The sequence below is a fragment of the Pyxicephalus adspersus genome, chromosome Z (assembly GCF_032062135.1).
Source record: "Pyxicephalus adspersus chromosome Z, UCB_Pads_2.0, whole genome shotgun sequence".
Taxonomy (NCBI): Eukaryota; Metazoa; Chordata; class Amphibia; order Anura; family Pyxicephalidae; genus Pyxicephalus; species Pyxicephalus adspersus.
Window position 1 is genome coordinate 50,130,244 of NC_092871.1, and position 19,513 is coordinate 50,149,756.

General features: G+C 38.1%; 1 protein-coding gene across 6 annotated transcripts in view; it reads left to right on the forward strand.

Moving 5' to 3' along the window:
* Positions 1-19,513, forward strand: part of KCNT1 (potassium sodium-activated channel subfamily T member 1) — a 187,491-nt gene that overhangs the window by 157,410 nt on the left and 10,568 nt on the right. For 4 of the 6 annotated variants that reach the window (XM_072429352.1, XM_072429350.1, XM_072429351.1 and 1 more), the window contains 8 exons: positions 1,164-1,298; positions 3,520-3,631; positions 4,470-4,571; positions 6,759-6,842; positions 7,554-7,682; positions 8,810-8,830; positions 9,899-10,199; positions 15,646-15,708. In XM_072429352.1, coding sequence (XP_072285453.1) covers positions 1,164-1,298; positions 3,520-3,631; positions 4,470-4,571; positions 6,759-6,842; positions 7,554-7,682; positions 8,810-8,830; positions 9,899-10,199; positions 15,646-15,708 — 947 coding nt within the window. The remainder of the gene's footprint in view (positions 1-1,163; positions 1,299-3,519; positions 3,632-4,469; positions 4,572-6,758; positions 6,843-7,553; positions 7,683-8,809; positions 8,831-9,898; positions 10,200-15,645; positions 15,709-19,513) is intronic. The other 2 variants (XM_072429355.1, XM_072429353.1) reach the window with 1 other exon arrangement.

Sequence of the window (19,513 nt, forward strand, 5' to 3'; positions counted from 1 at the left end):
TACACAGAAAGATAAATGTTAATTTTTCTCTCTGTCATCAGATATCCCACCAGCACATCTTTCTACCTCCATTATTTTATAACATGCATTGTAAAAGGTTGGCTTTTGTGTGGTCAGGTGTCAAAAAACTCAGGATCTGGCAGATAAGGGTAGTGAAGTGACCATTCTGAGATCAGTAATTAGTCTCCTAGGCCTCACAAAAGCCTGGAAACAATCTTTAGCCTGTTCTGGTGAACCATAGGTCCCAAACGTACCAAGTTTGGTCTCATTGAACGCCAAATTTTGTGCTAACTAATTATCTGAGCAGTTCATAAAACCTGAACCTGTTGAATTAGGTATCTGGCCATAATAGGAGTATCCTAGGTGTGTCCACAGAACATCATAATCCATGTGAACACACCCTCAGACGGCCTACACCCTCCTGTCATTGGATGGTGCTATTAGTCCCTTCTGTGTGTATTGGCTTAGAAAAAGCCATGTAAGCCTAGCAGAGGGAGCTCTCACTGATGCCATCTTGTTGCTAAAGACAACGGCACTGACAGATTAAGCACTGCAGAGAGCACAGTGACTCTGACTAATAGCTATATACAACAACCTAGACAAAGGCATGAATTCACAGTTATTACCTTTTATTTTACACTGTTGCTACTGTTATCATTCTGTGATTCATTTTTCCTATTAAACTCTATAACAAATGTAAGTTGAATCTATGAATGCTCTATGTAGAAATACTGTAACTTACTCACCTGAGCACTACTAAAAAAGTGAACCCTGACCCATCCCTATCTGGAGTGACAGCGACAGTACTAAAATAGGCACAATCCTAAGGTTGTCAAGGGTAACAATGCGTGCCTTCGTCTAAGCTCGTGGTGGCAGTCTACCTGTGAGTGTGTGTTTAGCAAGGTTAACAGGTTGGTTAACCTGGTCCTGTGATGACCCTTCTGAGCCTGCTGGTGCTTAGATTGTTGCTGAGCATGCTGGAAAATCTTTGCACAGGATGCTGAGAGGCAATCATGTCAAATGGTTTATAAGACATGCATGTAAAATGTGACATATGTACTTGTATATTTGTTTAATCATTATAAAATTCTTGTATATGTACTATTGCAAACATTGTAAAAATAATGCAGAAATGTCTTCTGTCCTCCTTTCCCCCCCCCCAGTTTGGATAATTTACTGCAGTGTGGAATAATCTACGCAGACAATTTGGTGGTGGTAGACAAGGAGAGCACAATGAGTGCAGAAGAAGATTACATGGCAGATGCAAAGACGATTGTGAATGTGCAGACTATGTTCAGGTGAGGTAGTGGCTGCTCTCTGTCCAGGATTCTACATTGCTCAGACACTCGTTGTACATCATTTGGGAGCAGCTCAACCTTTCTTATATAGAACTGAATAGATTTTATTCTGGACTCTGTATATGAGTGTCATCAGAAAGGAAAAGCAAAAAGAGTTTTTGATGGGGTGTGAACAATTACTGAGTGTCACCAAATTATAATGTTTTCATGCTGGTTTTGGGAAATACAATTTGCTATTTCAGTATAAAATCCCCCTATGCACTGAATTGAGTTTGTGTTGAAGCTTGAGGGGTTGAACATTTAATTCCATTTTTGTTGAATCCACAAAGCAATTAAAGACGTACAATAATCATTTCAACTACAGGTATATGGGGTTAAAATTGTATTGATCAAACTTAAACTATCCAATAATTTTTAAGAAATTGGTCAAAACTTTCAAAAAAAACATTTTGAATCTGGTAAATTATATCCCAGTTTCACTGTTGCAATTACTGTACCAGTCCTGTATGGAACTTAGGAGGGAATAGTTTGCCAGTTTCTTACAATCATATCTACAACTTATGGTGGCTCAAAAGAAGTAAAGTTGCCACGTGTAGGCCCATTCTCCATAGGATTCAATTATGAGTCATGGATAACACAACATATTACTGATTGAAAATGTTAAAAGTAACCTTTGTTAATAAATGTACTCCCACCCATGTTATGAATTAAATGAATGTTACTAAAGTGAAAATAAATAGGAACAGAAGGGTCTATAAGTCTATAGGTCTTATAGGCAAGATTTTTGTATTTGAAGTACAATATTTGTTCACAAAACAATATCAATGTTTCAGATCCTTACAGTCGTAAGTAATCAATAGAAAGGCCATCTGCAATGGCACTAAACAGTCAACTAATCATGAGTATCAGAGATATGTGCACAGATCCAGACTGGAGCCTGGAAAACTGTGGCTAGCAAACGTTTCGGAGAATACCCAAGTAAGAATAATGAAGAAGTATATAGGAATAAATATTGATACAAGAGCCATAGTTCATAATGTTACAAAAATCAGTTTGCAAAAAGGTATGGTTATCTGAACATCACAACCTACTACAGTGCGATAGTTATTACATATATATAGATGAATATTCTGACAAATAACATAGCTGGGTAATGAAAAACCATAAGAGAGAAAAAAAGTTTTTTAGCCAAAAGTGATAAACATTTTGACTGCTGTATCATTTTGCAGAGATCAATAAAGATATCAATATTAGTAATTTACTTCTTATAGTAGGAAAAAAGATGGAGGAGAGATATATATGAGTAAATAACTCACCTGTCAGATGGTTGAGCGACTGACTGAATAAATCAGTTCTGTTCTAATTTATATTCATTTCATTTTTTTGGGTTGGCAAGCACCTTATATTTAGTCTTATTTAGGGACACCTTATCTATGGTGTTTGTTTGTTGTTTAATTGAATGTTACTAAAGTTCAGGTTTCCTAATATTCACATTTTTTATGATGATAAAGCACTGGTTTACCTTAAAAAATGTATATACTGAGGACAGATTTAGGTAATTTGGAAATAAGGCTCCCATGACAGATGGAGAGGCACAAATGGTTCCTTATTAGCCTTTAGAAATGTTTACAGCAGATGGAAGGTTTTTAAAAACCATTTGGGAGAAAAAAAGACTAGCAGAGTTATTACTTTATTTATTTGCAAATTTCTGACAGCCAATAGGCCAGCGGCATTCACCAGCACTTATCATCATATACAAACAGCTGTGACATTTAAAACCTGTGATTGAGTTTTTATTTTTCTGCTTTTTTGCTTTTTTCTTCTTTTTTTGCTGAATTAGAATTGTTCTGAAGAATAACACTTTCAGGCCCACTAAATTGGAAATTAAAATTTGGTCTGCCATGGTAAACCAGTAAAAAAGTCATGTCTGATACCAGAGTATCAGTACCAGGGGAAATTGTAACATTTATGTCATAAGCTAGCCATATATATTAATGTCTGATTGTATATATTCAGAACAATCTGTGTGGTGCCAGGTATTACCTTAAACATGTTTACCTAATCAGACAGCATAGTTTTTTACAATATTCTTACAGACTTGCCATCAGAGTGTAACATTTGTCACCATCTTTAGGTCACCATTCTTAGGTGTACCAGATCTTCAGAGCTATGGTGGTGGCATGCAAAGAACAGAAATTTATTTGGATCCTTTTGTTTTTAGGTTGTTCCCTAGTCTCAGCATTACCACTGAACTGACACATCCGTCAAACATGCGCTTTATGCAGTTTCGGGCAAAAGACTGCTATTCACTCGCTCTTTCCAAGTTGGAAAAGGTACCTTTGCTGCTTCTATCACTGATGATACATTTTATAAAATACAAGGCTTTTGTTCCCTCCCACATTAAATTAGTAGCCAACCCCTATCACTTGAAGAATCAAGAAAAAAAAGAATTGAAAAGAACAGGGTTTTGTGGCAAAAAACAAATTTGAATTGTATTGTTGCAATCACAAAATGTTCCACAAAATATCCAAATTAATTCCACAACAATAATTATTTTATAGTGATTTTGGATTCTACAAGACCCATGATGATTTAATAGGTTTTGGAACTCCTTTTTAACCACAATTCTGTTTTGGAATGTATTACTATAATTTTTGTTATTGCAACAATACAATTTAAATTTGCCACAAAAACCCTGTTCTTCTCAACCCTTCTTTTTCTTGATTTTTTTTAATAAAATATACAATATTGAAACATTAGTGTATTTAAAGCTAGATTCCCACTTTAGGAAGATAAAGATAGAATGATAGAAATAGATAAAATTTATGGGTAGATAGAATAGATGGATGAAGATGGATAGATATAGAACAGGATAGATAAAAAAATTGAGATACATAGATGTACTGTACAGTAATAGATTATAGAAATATATGGAGAGATAGAAATAGATAAATGAAATTAGATATAGAGATGGATTTATATAGAAATTGGGATATATTGTATGCATAGGATATGAAATGAGATGTACAGTATATTCCTGATCACACAGATTATGGGCATAAAAAGAAAATGAGAGGGGGTTTGACATGGAAATGTCTAAACTTCCACTTTAATGTTTATAGATATCTGGTTTCCCTGGATCTTGTCAGAGCTCAGTTTGTGTCATTACAGAAAGAAAGAGAAAATGGATCCAATCTTGCATTCATGTTTCGCCTTCCATTTGCTGCTGGTCGAGTATTTAGTATCAGCATGCTGGATACACTTTTATATCAGGTCAGTTTGTTTATATTGTCATACATGGTATGCTCAGAGGATATATAAATATACAATTTTCAAGCCTTCAGGGACAATATTGGTCCTATCTGCAAATTACATATGAAAACATAATGACATTGAGTACAACCTATACCACTTAGACTAATCCAAATATGTCTTCACTGAGAGAAATGAGGAAACGACCACTTGTGACTTTATTCTGGAGATGGTATTTGCCTGGCTGCCATGCTAATCAAATGGTTCTAATGCTTTTTTGCATCACCATATTACTTCAGTGACTGCACAAATCTATTTGATAAGTGACTTATTAAAGCCACTGGACTGGCACAACAAGGCTGCTATCATTTTCAGAAGGACATTGTCACTGGTAGCATCATTTAGCTTGGTACAGGTGCTATGTGAAAAGCAGACCCATGTTGGGAGACTTACCGTATTTCCCCATGTATAGGAAGCACTTTGTTTTGAAAAATGCTGGGTTTAAAAACAGGGTGTGTCTTATACAATGGTAGATTTTTTTGCAAATCATGTTTTATCGCGCTTGTTGTTTCCCAGATATTTTTATTTTATTGGGTTTATACAGCTACGGATGCCTACGCAGCACACTTGCGCTACGGAGGTAATAAAGCCATGGCTCAGAAAAGATTTGCATACAGTGCTGAATACAAATTAAAAGTGATCCAGTTTGCAAAAGAGAATGGAAATCGTGCTGCTGAATGTAAATTTGGTCCTCCTCCAACTGAGCAAACAGTCGGAGGCTGGCTACGGGAAGAAGAGACCTTACTGAAGATGCCACAGAAGAAGAAGGCCATGAGAGGCAAGTCAGCAAAATGGCCTGATTTGGAGAGGGAATTAAAGATATGGGTTGAAGAGCAAAGGGCAATCGGAATTCCTGTGTCTACAAAGATGATTCAGCATGAGGCAAGAAGAATTGCTGGTGAACATACAGTTACTGAATTTAAAGGAGGACACAATTGGTGCTTCAGGTTTATGAAACGACATTGAATAAGCATGCGTATACGCACCAGACTTGTCCAAAAGATGCCTGAAAGCTATCAACAGAAGGTCTTTGAATTTCATTGTTTTGTCATTTAATGTCGGAAGACACATCAGTTTGAGTTGGGACATGTTGCAAATATGGACAAGGTCCCTCTTCAAATTTGTGTACCAAGTAACAGAACTGTTGATAAGAAGGGGGTGAAGACTGTAACTGTGAAGGCAAGTGGACATAAAAAGAGCCATTATACAGTTGTATCTATCTCGTTTGAGAAAGTTTGGAGCAGAAGACCAGGTGCACTCTTTTGCAAACCTGCTCTATTGGCGCTTGATCAGTTCAGGGTACACATAACAGAAAACACAAAGAAGATTGATGCAGAGAAGAAAACAAAACTTGCCGTCATACCTGAAGGCTTGACATCCCAGCTCCAACCACTTGATGTCAGCATTAACAAACCTTTCAAAGCTGCTATGAGAGAAGAATGGACTTCTGGCTTCTGGGGACAAATTGACACCAGCAGGAAGAGTGAAGAAACCAACTATAGGAGAAGTTTGTACCTGGGTGAAAAGATCCTGGGATAGTGTGAAGATTGAGATCGTTGTCAAGTCATTTAAGAAGTGTGGTATTTCAAACGCCATAGATGGAACTGAGGATGAGGCAATATATGAAGACAGTGATTCGTCATCAGACATAGATGAGGACAAGTCAAAGAACTATCATATGGATGAGAGTTTTGACAGTGATGAGGAGTTGTATGAATTCTATGAAGAATAAAGTTCAATACGGTAAGTTCAATAACTTTATATATTAAAATAATTTTTTTCCAAATTTGGGGTTCCAAAATCAAGGTGCATCCTATACATGGGGAAATACGGTATGTAGAATTATATTATTGGTACCCCATCCCTCATGCTGACTGCCTGTCTCTGACTTTAAAGCATTCCAATCATCGATCTGGAACAACCCTAGTGATTAATAAATCTAAGTTTCTATTGCTGAGTCTGTGACTCAAAATAAGTGAAGCCAGACAAATCCAAGCACATAGCATATTCTAAGTAAGGTCAACAATGCCAGCCTGTGTATTTTTTTCCATGACAAGTTTACTTTGCATTGAATTTGTATGCATGTCTGTATTTTCACAAATGTTTTGTCTGCACACACTTTATTTAAAAAGTTTTCTCTTACTTCAGTCATTTGTAAAGGATTATATGATCACCATCACCAGGCTGCTCCTTGGGTTGGACACCACACCAGGCTCGGGCTATTTGTGTGCAGTGAGTATTCGGGGATACTCATCCTTTCCTTTCACTTTTTTTTTTGTGGGGGTAGGAGAAACCACAGTGGAGGCCAAACAAAGTGACTGGGATACCGAGATTTAATGCACACAGATCCTTCTTCTACTGTAGGGTAAAAGTGCACCACCATTGTCTGACAACCACAGGATTACATTGTAGAATAAAAGTTTGGGAATTCCGAATTACTTATATGTATTCGTACAACATTGCCCCTCTGTGGGTGGAACATACTTAATTTATTATTAATATTATCACACAGTATTTATTTAGGCGCCAACATATTACACAGCTCTGTACAAATCCACAGTCATGTCACTAACTGTCCCTCAAAGGAGCTCACAATCTAACGTCCCTAGCATAGACAAATGTCTTTAACACAGTCTAAGGTAAATTTTTTGGGGGAAACCAATTAACCTAACTGCATGGTTTTAGAGTATGAGAGGAAACCAGAGTACCCGGTGGAAACCCACGCAAACACGGGGAAGACCTGCAAACTCCATACAGATAGTGTCCTGGCCGAAATTTGAACCTGGGACCTAGCACTGCAAAGGTCAGAGTGATACCTCTGAGCCACCATGCTGCCCAAATTAGCTGATAGCTTTGTCCAGTCCTGCATTCCTCATTGGGACCCTTTCCATTCAGTGCAAAAAGTACAATGACAGTATTAAAAATTTTTTTTTTTTACTGTAGATGAAAATCACAGAGGAAGATCTCTGGATCAGATCATATGGACGGCTGTTTCAGAAACTGTGTTCATCCAGCGCAGAAATCCCAATTGGCATTTACAGGACACAATCACATATGTTTTCCACATCTGAGGTAAAGAAAATGCAACCAAATCTGTTTTGTACTCAGATATTAGATAATATTGCCAACCTACCCTGTTTCCCCGATGATAAGACACTGTCTTATTTTTTTTTGAAGGCCAAAATATGCTCTAGGGCTTATTTTCAGGGGGATGCCTTATTTACCCATGAAGAAGACTACAGTACACAGTTATTGTTCATGTGCCATTCATGTCCACTTCTGATCAATCTGTGCCAATCATTGTCCCCTTCTGATCAATCATGTGCCATTCCTGTCCCCTTCAGATCAATCATGTGCCATTCATGTCCACTTCTGATCAATCTGTGCCAATCATTGTCCCCTTCTGATCAATCATGTGCCATTCCTGTCCCCTTCAGATCAATCTGTGCCAATCATTGTTCCCTTCTGATTAATCTGATCCATTCATTGTCCCCTTCTACTGTAATCAATAATATACTGTACCATTTAATGTCCCATTCTAAAGCTTACCGTATATAGAGTGGTATTGCTCACAGCAAAAAAAAACCTGTCTGAACTCCTGAACAAACTCCTGCAGTCTCCGTTAGGGAGGGATGAGGGAAGCTGCCTGTGTTTGCGTGGGCGGAGTCACGTGTGTTTGCGTGGGCGGAGTCACTTCAGTCCTGTCACTTCCTCTTCATGAAGAGGACGCACGGAGGAACCACACGGAGGAACCACACACGGAGTCACCCACCGCACCACGCGATTCTGGTAAGTAATCGGTGGGTGGCTTATTTGCGGGGGGGGGCTTATTTTTCATTTTTACCTAAAAAGGGGGGGCTGTCTTATTTGATGGCCCTGCCTTATCATCGGGGAAACACGGTATAAGTGAAGGGTTCAGACCAGAGATGTTTTCACACAGAAACACCTTGACACTTTAAGACCATGTTTGCTTCTTTCTTATCAGGGCACTTTCCTTGTGTTGTTGTCTGGTTGGCTTTGTTACACATAAGCTAAAACAGACAAACAAGGAAAGGAAGGAAAGAAGTGAACATTTAGGGTAACATTACCTGTTTCCAGATGCAATCTAGCTAGGTGCTTTTGTTAAAAACATTTTTTTAAGCTTTACATTTCTTTATGACATAGAGAGCATTAACTCTTTTTTTTTCTTCTTTAAACAGCCACATGATATCAGAACACAGGTAAGCCTTCCTTTCTGCAGAACAAACATATGAACTGCAGCAGCCTCTATATATAATAAAGGTGCTTTTAAGCTAAAGTGGTTTAAAGAAAAATCTCAAAAAACCCTTTAAATAGATTTATGGAAACTCCCACTAAATGTTTATTTATTTTATTTTTATTTATCTTTTTTACTGCATTAGCGGCTGAACAGTTGAACAGTGACGATGGTACCGTTTGAGAGATTTCCCTTCCTGTCCATGTGAGTGTCAAAAAGACAGGAAATTATGGGAAACTCTCTCTCATGTGGACATGAAGTGGAAATAATAAAAGCTCAGTCATGGGGTTTTTTTTTTTTTTTTTTGCTGGATTGAGTTTAGGAATTCACAAATGTGAAGCGTCTGGCTTGGAGAGGCAAATATTTTACTGAATCAAAGCCAAATTCCATGTACACTAATTAAAGGTATTTTATCCAAGAGTTGCAACATAGGTTATAATGGTATCATCTCAACAGGAAGTAAGAGCAAATTTCCCCAGTGTGGGCATAATTGGCAGTGCAATGCTGATGGAGATGCATATTTACCCAATATATTCAATGAACAGTTAAAATTTAACAGTTTTGGCTTTGAAAGGCAGCGGTGATGGCACATTCTTTCCTAATGTGTTTCCATTAAAGCTGAACTCCAGACAGATGTCAGACAATATCAAATATATTTTTTAAATGCGGGCTTTGTTAAGTACCTACATTTGATTGTATCAAGCTCCTACAGAATTCAGAGCAGGAGGGGGAGAAGGAGCAAGAAAGCCAAATAAATATGATGTAGTGGTTATGTGATAACAAAGGGCATACTAATCTTTAATGTACAGTAATAATAAATCAAAAATGAGAGCAGCCAATGAGGTTCTCATGTCTGTCGATAAAAAATAGGTGGGTGTGACAGACTGTTACTGCAGTCATATAATTTCACAATAAAGCTATGGGTTTCAAGTGAGAGCAACTATGGGTTTTCATTGTATTGGATTTTCATCACCTATATTCTGGCTACGTTGGTGTTTATTTTTCATCTTCTCACATCTCTTTCTAATTTCAGTCTCAAATCTCAATCAATGTGGAAGACTGTGAGGACACGAAAGACACAAAGGAGCATTGGACTGGTAAGCCCAGCCACAGGAACTCTACGTCCAGTGACCAATCAGAGCACCCATTGCTGCGCAGAAAGAGCATGCAGTGGGCACGTAGACTGAGCAGAAAAGGGAACAAACAGGCAACTAAGACAGCAGAGTGGATAAGCCAACAGCGACTAAACTTGTACAGGAGATCTGAGCGACAAGAGTTGTCTGAATTGGTGAAAAACCGTATGAAGCACCTAGGCCTCCCAACGACTGGGTATGGTAAGTCCTTGCACATTTCTTCAGTTTTTTTTGCCTCTGTGGACGTCAGTCTTAAATGACAAGAGTAAAGAACAAACAGTAATTACCAAATAAAACATTAAATGGAGGTAGCAGAGGTTTTATGGTTTGTATTTCTTGGCTTGTTCTGGTGTGTCCTTTGTACACATGTAGAATAAGTTTTTTTACATTTTAAAGAGGCTTCTTTGACCCATTGAAATGTCTTTCTTTTTAAAAACTCATCTTTCGCTAATTGTTAGAGAACGAACCCACCTAAACCTTCCTCTGTGCTGAATTCTTAGGAACACCTGTCTCCAATATTATGTGCAGCTCTTACTATCCTTGATTGATGCTATATTTTATTGTATTCAGCTTGCCATAAAAGGTGTGAGACTCCAAGGCATGAACAGTGCCAATAGTTATGATAGGAGGATCTTACTAAGTTACCACGGTTGATTTGGTGGGCAGTCCACTAGACGTGGAGTCTTTACTAGCTATGGCTATTTAGTGGGAAAGGAAAATTATCAATATATGTTCATGAAGACTTTCAAACATTCTGGATATCACAAAGCAGGTGCCAACTATGTGTGAATAAATAGGACAGGTTTTTTTTTCCAAAATATTAGATTGTGCCTGTGAGACTTTGTATGTTTTAAATATATTTTTGTTTTCATTAATTGTTTGTATATATGTGCCTATATTATATAATTGTCTATGTATGTACTTTAACTGTCTGTATTTAAAGTTACCCATTTAGGTGAGAAATGTCATGGCTAATCCTAAATTTCTAATTTCATTGTCTGTTTGCTGGCCCTCTGGCTTCATTACTTTTTAGGGCATTGGCTGATAGGAAGCTTGAGCAAAGTTAGGATCTGCGTCCCTTTTCTTCATCAAAGGTTTAGGGTATTTCAGCCATTGGGAGATCATAATAGCAAGGAGAATTGCAATTCTGCAAAGAAAAGTCAGCACTGGTGGGATATAAATTTTAGGATTTTCTTTAACGCTGTCTGCATACCTAAAAAGATTTGTCTGTGGAATGAAAGCCTTAACATACCCACTTTAAAATTGGGAAGTGGCTTGCAGTGTTGGAAAATGTCAAGTTAGCTGTGCCTCATATGTGCACTCCATATACAGTGCCTTGTATGTAACTTATCCCGGGATCCGGGAAACCATTGCCATACTTAATATGCATTTGTCCACCACTTCCTGTGGCTCAGAGCTTACATCCGCCATGACCCTTTAAATGTCTAGCCTTAGACCTGTTGCCCCGATGTGGTTAAGTGATTTGTTGGATTGCTAAACAACTGTCTCCTAACAACCACTATCATATCCTCATAGAAAGGACATGGAGGTCTTACACTCCTTCCATAACATCCTCTCCATAGAAGAGAACTGCCTGTAGTTTCCTCATTCTTTCTACTGTCCTTAAAAATATCTTAAATGGCTGTTTCCACTGTCTACAATTTAGTGTGCATCCAGCGCTTACTTAATCATGTGTACTCCTATAATGTTTACTTGTTACCTTGGCATTTGAAAGTTAGTCCATTAGGGAAGTTAAGTGTGGTATGCTTATAGGATCAGTCCACCTCCAACATCCAACTGATATTTTAGTGTTTAGTAAATGTAAAGGATTCAAACCACTTTTAACCACAGTTCCTGAAAACACAGACTTCCAAGGTCTGCAAACCTGCTGTAGCCATTGTTTAGTAGTTCTAACAATCCCTGATGGGTTGTTTATTTATTATATGTTGCACCATTTTGAGGTTAGGTCACTTTAGGGGGGGGGGGGGTCAGGGTCTAGAAGGTCCCTTCTTTGGTAGTCTCTTCTTGGTGTCAGATGGGCCTTATACCACAGATGACCTCTCTTGTTCTCCCCCAGCGGTTTATCATTAGAACCCGAACCAACTGTGTTAGGTAACCCAGGGCCAGCCAGCCCACACACCTAAGTCTCTATCTCCCCGTCTTCAGGGGAACCCCAAATATATCTAATTTTCCAGACGTTTATCCATTTTTAAATTTCCGTCCAAATGATAACCAATCTTGCCCATCAGCCAACGTATAGACACTCCTGGTTAGACTAATATGCCATGCTAAATGAGGAACTGCCAAGACGCTGCATGATATGAAGGACAGAGAAGATATCAGGGAAACATTACTAGTAAAAATTTGTTGAACTCTCCCCTGTAGGAACAGTTGGATATTTTCCCAGATATACCTTTGTTGGTGCAAATATGAACACTCAGACTCGCACATACTTGCACTAGGAGTAGTTTATTAGTTACTAATCAGTAAGAGAGAGGGTTAGGGTAGCAAAGTGTCTGACAGTTGCAGTTTAACTTCAGTATAGCTGACCATCAGGTTCAAAAATTAGCATCTGTCTCTTGATAATTCAGTCAAACTCATTATCCATATCAGGTAATGAAAGAAACATCTCTTTCTTGGAGTGGGTCTTCCTTACGCAGTGACTGTCCTAAGTTGAATGCAAACAAGCCTCTGTCATTAGGCACATCTCCGCAAGTGGGAAACCTTCTCCCTATACGTACAAAAGCACCAGGGTAGTGATTGGCTCCCACCTAGCTAAAGTTGGGCTCCTTCCCTGCAACAGACTGTAACCAACCAACCAACACATCAAAGAAAGAACTAGTACCTGGAATGTTCTTGAAAAACAATTGAAAGAAACCTTCACATTAAAAGGGCATTACTTATAATAAAAAATTAACAGTCAAAATAAATAACTAAAGAGCTAGATAAAGACTAGAAAATAACCCTATCTATCTGGGAATCTTGCAGCTCGTTACTGAATACATGAGTCTTTCTGAAGAACTCTTCGTTTGTTAAAAAAAAAAAAAAAAAAAAGCCCTCTTCTGCTGTTTTCTTGAGGCAAAAATCAAATTAGTTCAGTTGACACATCACATGCTCAGGAATATAAGGACACTAATTTTCACTACTGGGCTACCCAGTAGTTTACAAAATGTAGCTAAGATGAACATGTTCATGTCCCTACAGCCTTCAGTCCTCTACAGTCCCTCTAAAAACCTAATTACAAACCCTGACTAGGCTTTCTGGGTCTTGGATGCAGCACTGTGTGAGGTGGACACTCATTTAAAATGTTGAGTCCAATATTACCCTCTCTAGTTTATGGAAGTTTTACTGCCTCAGTAGTTGAGGAGATAACGTCTGCATCAGCTTCCTTTGAGAAATCGGGCAAATGAGTTGCAGTTGCAGAGAGTTTGCGATCCTCCCAAACCTCACACTGTTTTTCCAGATGTACTGTGTCCCCAGTGCCTCTGCCCTTGTTCACCTCCTCACACAAAGAATCAGGCTCCAAGTCCTGTAATGCCTTTCCAAGCCTAAGAGAAACCGTTCCACTGAAGTTCACCTACTGATTTTTTGGTCTCCTGTTTAGTGGTGTTCCAGGCAAAACAAACAGCTTTCCTGGGTGAGTAGCTAATTTTTGTTCCCTCTGGAGTTGCAAGCCTCTATCATGGCAGCAATAGGCTTGGGATTACTTGGGTGACAGTGTTGGCATCTCTAGGTGCACTCCATTGTGGAGCATTCAACTGCAGGGATGGTTCCACAATAGTACTGCCCATTGTCTAGTCCACTCAAAGCACTTCACATGAAGAATGTTCTTGTAGTATTTTTTATAAAAGATGCCTGAAACTGAAGGTTGAATGTTGGCTGTAACTTTGGAGCACTACTTACAGGCAATCCCAACTGTTTCAAAACCCCTGAGGCACAGAGTGCAAGGTGTCCTTGAGGTTCTATGTATCCATCAACATGCAGCTCCTTTTTACAGTGTGAGTTCGTTTCAACCTTTACTCAACTGTAATGCCCTATACAGGAAGATATTTTTATTACAGGATCCTGTGTGTGCCTTTTCCAGGGCTGTCACTGCAGGGAAAGGAATTTCTTCCAGGTTCCAGGAACTTGGTGCCGAAACTTAGGGTGAAGCCAATTAACCTAACTGCATGTTTTTTTTGAATGTGGGAGAAAACCAGAGTACCCGGAGGAAACCCACGCAACTGCAGGGAGAACTTTCAAACTCCATGCGGATAGTGTCCTGCCTGAGATTCGAACCTGGGACCTAGCGCTGCAAAGGCCAGAGTGCTAACCACTGAGCTATCATGCTGCCCATGTATACTACTATGTATTTACTTTTAATGACCAATACTGACCAGATTGGGAACTGAAACTATCTTACATCCCCTAAACCTCTCTCCTATCACAATGTTTGAAAATAAAATCCCCTAGACCAAAGATAGACAGTTGAAAAATTTAAAAACGCTCCTGCAGGGGTGAGTGCTACATATAAAATGAAGAATGTAACTGGAGGAACCCAAACACCCAAAATAGTCAGAAGAAGAGCCAGGCCTTATCACAAGGAGATCTTATTGTTGGGGCATCCTATACATATAACAAACCAGGAACTGAACTGACTCAACCTATATTTTAAATATCACTATTAGATGGGCTGACCCTTTAAGTATTCATTTAGCATCTCCTATAAATTAATTGCATAAAATTATTCACAGCTTCTTCATTCAAATGTGTGCAAATGCAGTTTTTTTATGTATACTGTGTAATCCAGTGCTCTATTTAGGATTTAGGACTTTAACAACACTGTTATACAAAAAAGTGCGGAAAGGGATGGCAGCAGCAAAGTAAGGACACTTGATGTTGATGTTCAAGACCTACAAACTTGTGACCTACAAACTTTTACTATAAATCAACTAAATAAATTCTAGGTGCATCAAAATAAAATTGCTCCTACAAATTGATCATTTTTAAACAAGCAGCCCAGAGTAGAAAAGCCTATTCCTTGACAGCATTTTGCATAGTTGGACCACTGTTTGTGTGGAAGCAGTGATCCCTATCCTGTGTTTTAAGTCCTTGAAAGTGAGTTGGACTTATAACTGTGCAATCATTGACTGAGAGGTTTTCTATCACCAGGGAACATTAGCTTTGCTGAATGAACAGCTATAAAACTGACTCGGAAGTGGACATTTCAGACCTCTGTGGAGAAGCCAATGCTTCCACACAAAGATCCTGATACTGCAGCTGCTGGCATTTTCTACTTTGGCTACTACTTTCTATTGGGTCCTAAGTGAAAACTTGTTGTCAAAAATATGTGTTGCTGCTCTTCGATATATGGAGTCCACTTTTACATTTATTACTTGTGATCTGTTTTTACTTAGCATGCTCTATGTGTTCTTACATATCCTCATCTATTCCAAATAGAGGAGCTAAATTATAAATCTCCTCTAGTATGCATAACAACATTCCCTAAACCAGGAAAACCCCCACAAAGATGGCTACCTACGTGGTGACAGGAAAATTTTACAACCTGATGTGTTCTGCACTATAAAGTCTCTTGCTGATATCTCTTTCTTTCTCTTTCTCTCTTTTGTTCATGTCTGTGCCTTTCTCTTGTATATGTTCTCTGTAGAGGATGTAGCAAATTTAACTGCCAGTGATGTGATGAATCGGGTAAACCTTGGATATTTGCAAGGTAATTCTCCTCCCTGGGAGTCAAGCTTTGACTCAGCGCTCAATGTGATTGTGAACATGCCAACTGACCCCTCCCACCTCGCGCATTCTCAACCGCAGACTACGTAACGCATGTATGGTTTCTGCATGTGCATAAAGACTAACGCCTTGCAGATAATGCTTGGTGTTCCGTTAACAGGATGCTGTTTGTCAAGTTCATCAGACACTAAAAATTTCACAAACTGCAGATGTGATAGGAGAGGTTAAAATTGCACTATTTGTTTGTTTAATTTGCAATTGTCGAGAATCAAATATTTCTTTACACATTTGCATTTCTTATTGATTTGACTAAAATGGTTATCCTTGGAAATGTAGCTTTTTCTGAAGACACAAGGCTTGACTGACCAGAATGCTGGATGTCTGCCTATGATGTCAGTTGTTAGATATCCCTCCTACCCATCAGTATTCCTAACCTATTTCATTTCTCCTAGAAATATTTGACCTACCTGCTACAACATATTACATCCTGTATTACTTATTTTTTCCATCTCAGCAAGACTGGTAAAGCATAAGGTAATCATTAATATAAACAGGAACATAAGCCCTGCTCAACCATTGGAGGGCTGTAAATATATAATGACATCTGGCATGTTCCAGAACAAACTTATAAATTAATAGTGATCCTGGGCGTGTGTATGGGCAGGATTGACTAGATCTGGCACAACCTTGGCTATGTCATATATTTGCAAATATAGATAGAGATAGAGCAAAAAAGAAACTAATTTCTTTAACATGACGGCATGATTAACAATCTGATGTTATGCTAGTCTGGAGTCAATAGCATTGAATGATTAAACAAAGGAGAAAGTTATAAGAATGTTCTCCTTTCACCAAACTTTAGGTAAAGTCAGGCCTAGTGTTTCTATTAGTGCTATAAATAAATGTTTGCATATTGTATTTGAAAATGTTATAGCAGGGAGTCAGCTGATAATAAAGTACCACAAACCTGACGCTCCCTGTATAGGAGCACTCTGCTTCTGCTGCAACTCCCAAGGTGACTGAAGAAATAGGGGAGTAGGAAGACTGAAAGGTTTTAACTTTACTTCACTTTACCCAAGATGTGTTTTTGTTTTTTAACAATGTCCCTGGTAATGTCCATTAATTCCTGTTCAGAAATAAAATGAATGGAAATCAGCCAAGTAGGAACTCATATGGCAATAAAAACTTCCCTGAATGTAAAAGCCTACTATATGCCTCTTTAAGATTTTTAATTGATAACAATACATATCTAAATGTTACAAGATTTTAAAGATAAGTGACATTTTAGGTTTAGAATTCACTTTGCACTGTGGACAGATTAGAAATGGTGCAAAGGTAGTGCAAAAAACACATAGGAAAAAGTTCCAAAAAAATATTTTACTGCGGTGAGGTTGATCACAGATTTTGGGAGGTCTACACAAGGTAGACATTGCTCAAGTGTTGGCATTTTCCTCCATTGATGCGCTCACTATTACAGAAAATGGCCCCAACATGGTTTCATGGAAGTGCCCACCCTAGCATGGTATATTGCCAGTTCCAAAGATTACCTAAAAGTACCATAAGGTAAAAACCTGTTTTTTTGGTAACACTTATCAAGTGTTTGAAAAAGTGTCTTAAACCTGTATACAATTGTGGAAACTCCCACTAATTGGCAAGATTCTTTTTGGCAATGAGATTGACCAGGCTTTGACTCACATGCATGAATTCATCAAATAGGAAGCTTCTTCCATGGAGCAGAACTGGCTGCAATGACCAACAGGCCTTTACCCCAAATATCTGAAGTCATTTTGTACTAACAGACACCCATCATGTATTGGTAGTCATTTCATATCACTCCATTTTTCTAAACTGATGCCTTTTTTTCAGTGCTCTTATTGCAAGGCTAAACATATGTAAAATATGTCAAATGTATTAACTACTTCTTAATGTTTAGATGTTAACAGGAAATACAGTGCTACCAATGTGTTAAACAATCATATGAAGAAAAAAAAATCAATTAGTAACCACTACATTGTTTGTAGACATGTGAGGCCCCTTCCATATCTTGAGGACTAGGCTGTTGTATCAGTAATGCCCCAATACACAAAATGTGTAATTGTATTAGTGAAGACCTTATCTTTTCCGCAAAGAATAAAGCTCAGACCTTTTAAATTACAGCCATTTACCCATATAATGCCAAGGCCTTGATCATGTAGTCCATGCAGATGGGTATCATTGATTGTTCATGGTCAGTATGTGCTGGACTATCTCTATTTAATGCTCTGTCCCCAGCACCACCACCCCTCCCGGCATCAGTGTGACCAGTTCTATATAAAAGAGAACATGACTGATCAGTAGAGGTTGTTTCTGCAGGAAATATAAGGCTTTCATTGTTTTAATCGCTGCTAATTTGTATTGAAAGACTTTACAGTAAGTCATGTTACATTACCATGACATATATGGTCCTTTCTGAGAACGTGGCAAGAAATGTCAGCCTCTCCCTGCACACTGAGAAATTTTTTTTGGAATACAAAATCCTAAATGAAGACCAACAACAATGTCCTGAAATGCATTATAAAAAGGTTTTGTAAACCGATCAAACATGGCTTCCGATTGGTTGATGTAGGCTACTACTTTTTAAATAAGCCTGCATGTATGATAAAATAGTTTTTTCAGTTATTAGGAGCAGCAGCAAATACATGAATGTTATTGCAATATTAGGGATGTGTTTGGGTTTCCATAGACATCATCACACAAGCAACATTTTGCAGCTTTCACATTGCCTTGCACTGACTAAGAGACATTAAAAAAATAACAAAAAAAGTTCAGTGCAGAGATCGCTTTTGTGTATTTGTAATTGTCTCTAATTGTCCTTAATTGTAGTATTGTAAAATGTATAATAAAAAATCTCTGCATGTAAAAGCATTTTTTGTTCCTAAAAATGTTGGTTGAGTGTTGTACAATAAATAGTACAAGGTACATAAGGAGTCAGATGTACCCTGAAAGAAAACAGACATATTGACTTTTGCATGTTCTCTTCCTACTTTCTGTAAGTTTGCAGTAAGGTCTTACCGTCATACATACCGTCATAAGAGGCTGTTGCTTATATAACACTTTTTAACTGTATATTACTATATTATTATAGATACACATATTTACCAAGTAACTCACCAAAAAAGCAAAAAATGAATTGATATGCCTTAAAACATGATACCAGGTCACACCTAATTGGCTAAACCAAGCCCTCCCTTTTTGGAGTTTCAGAAAGCCAATATGCCTAGTACAGTAGCTTGGAAATAGGCAGTTGCCTTGAAGTGGTATTTGAAGTCTTGCAGTAAGTGCCTGATAGACAGTTCATAATCATTAACCCTTTCTTTCCTCATTCTTCATTCCTCTGTTGTGTGTCCTGCATCGCAGAACATGGCTTGTGAAAACAATATGCACATCTACAGATGGGTCATTGATCTTTCCTCCTATAGGTTATCATGGTCTCCAATACTAAACTCTTATTGAAGACTTCTCTTTGCAATTGTATGCGGGCACATTACCCATAATATAAAATCTCCAGATAAAGGATGTGTAGTTTATTTACACCTTTATTTCAGACATACTATGTATGTGAATGTGAGCTGCTTTATGGAAAAAAAAAAGTTTGTGTCGCTCTTTTACCCAACATGTCTCTAGTTTTAGTCAATAATTATCAGCCATAATTCATTGTGTGTGCAGCTTCTGGTTACGCAAGAACTGTATTTAGTTTTCCTTCAGTAAGCAATTATTAAAATCATTGGTATTTTTTTTTGTCTCTGCTG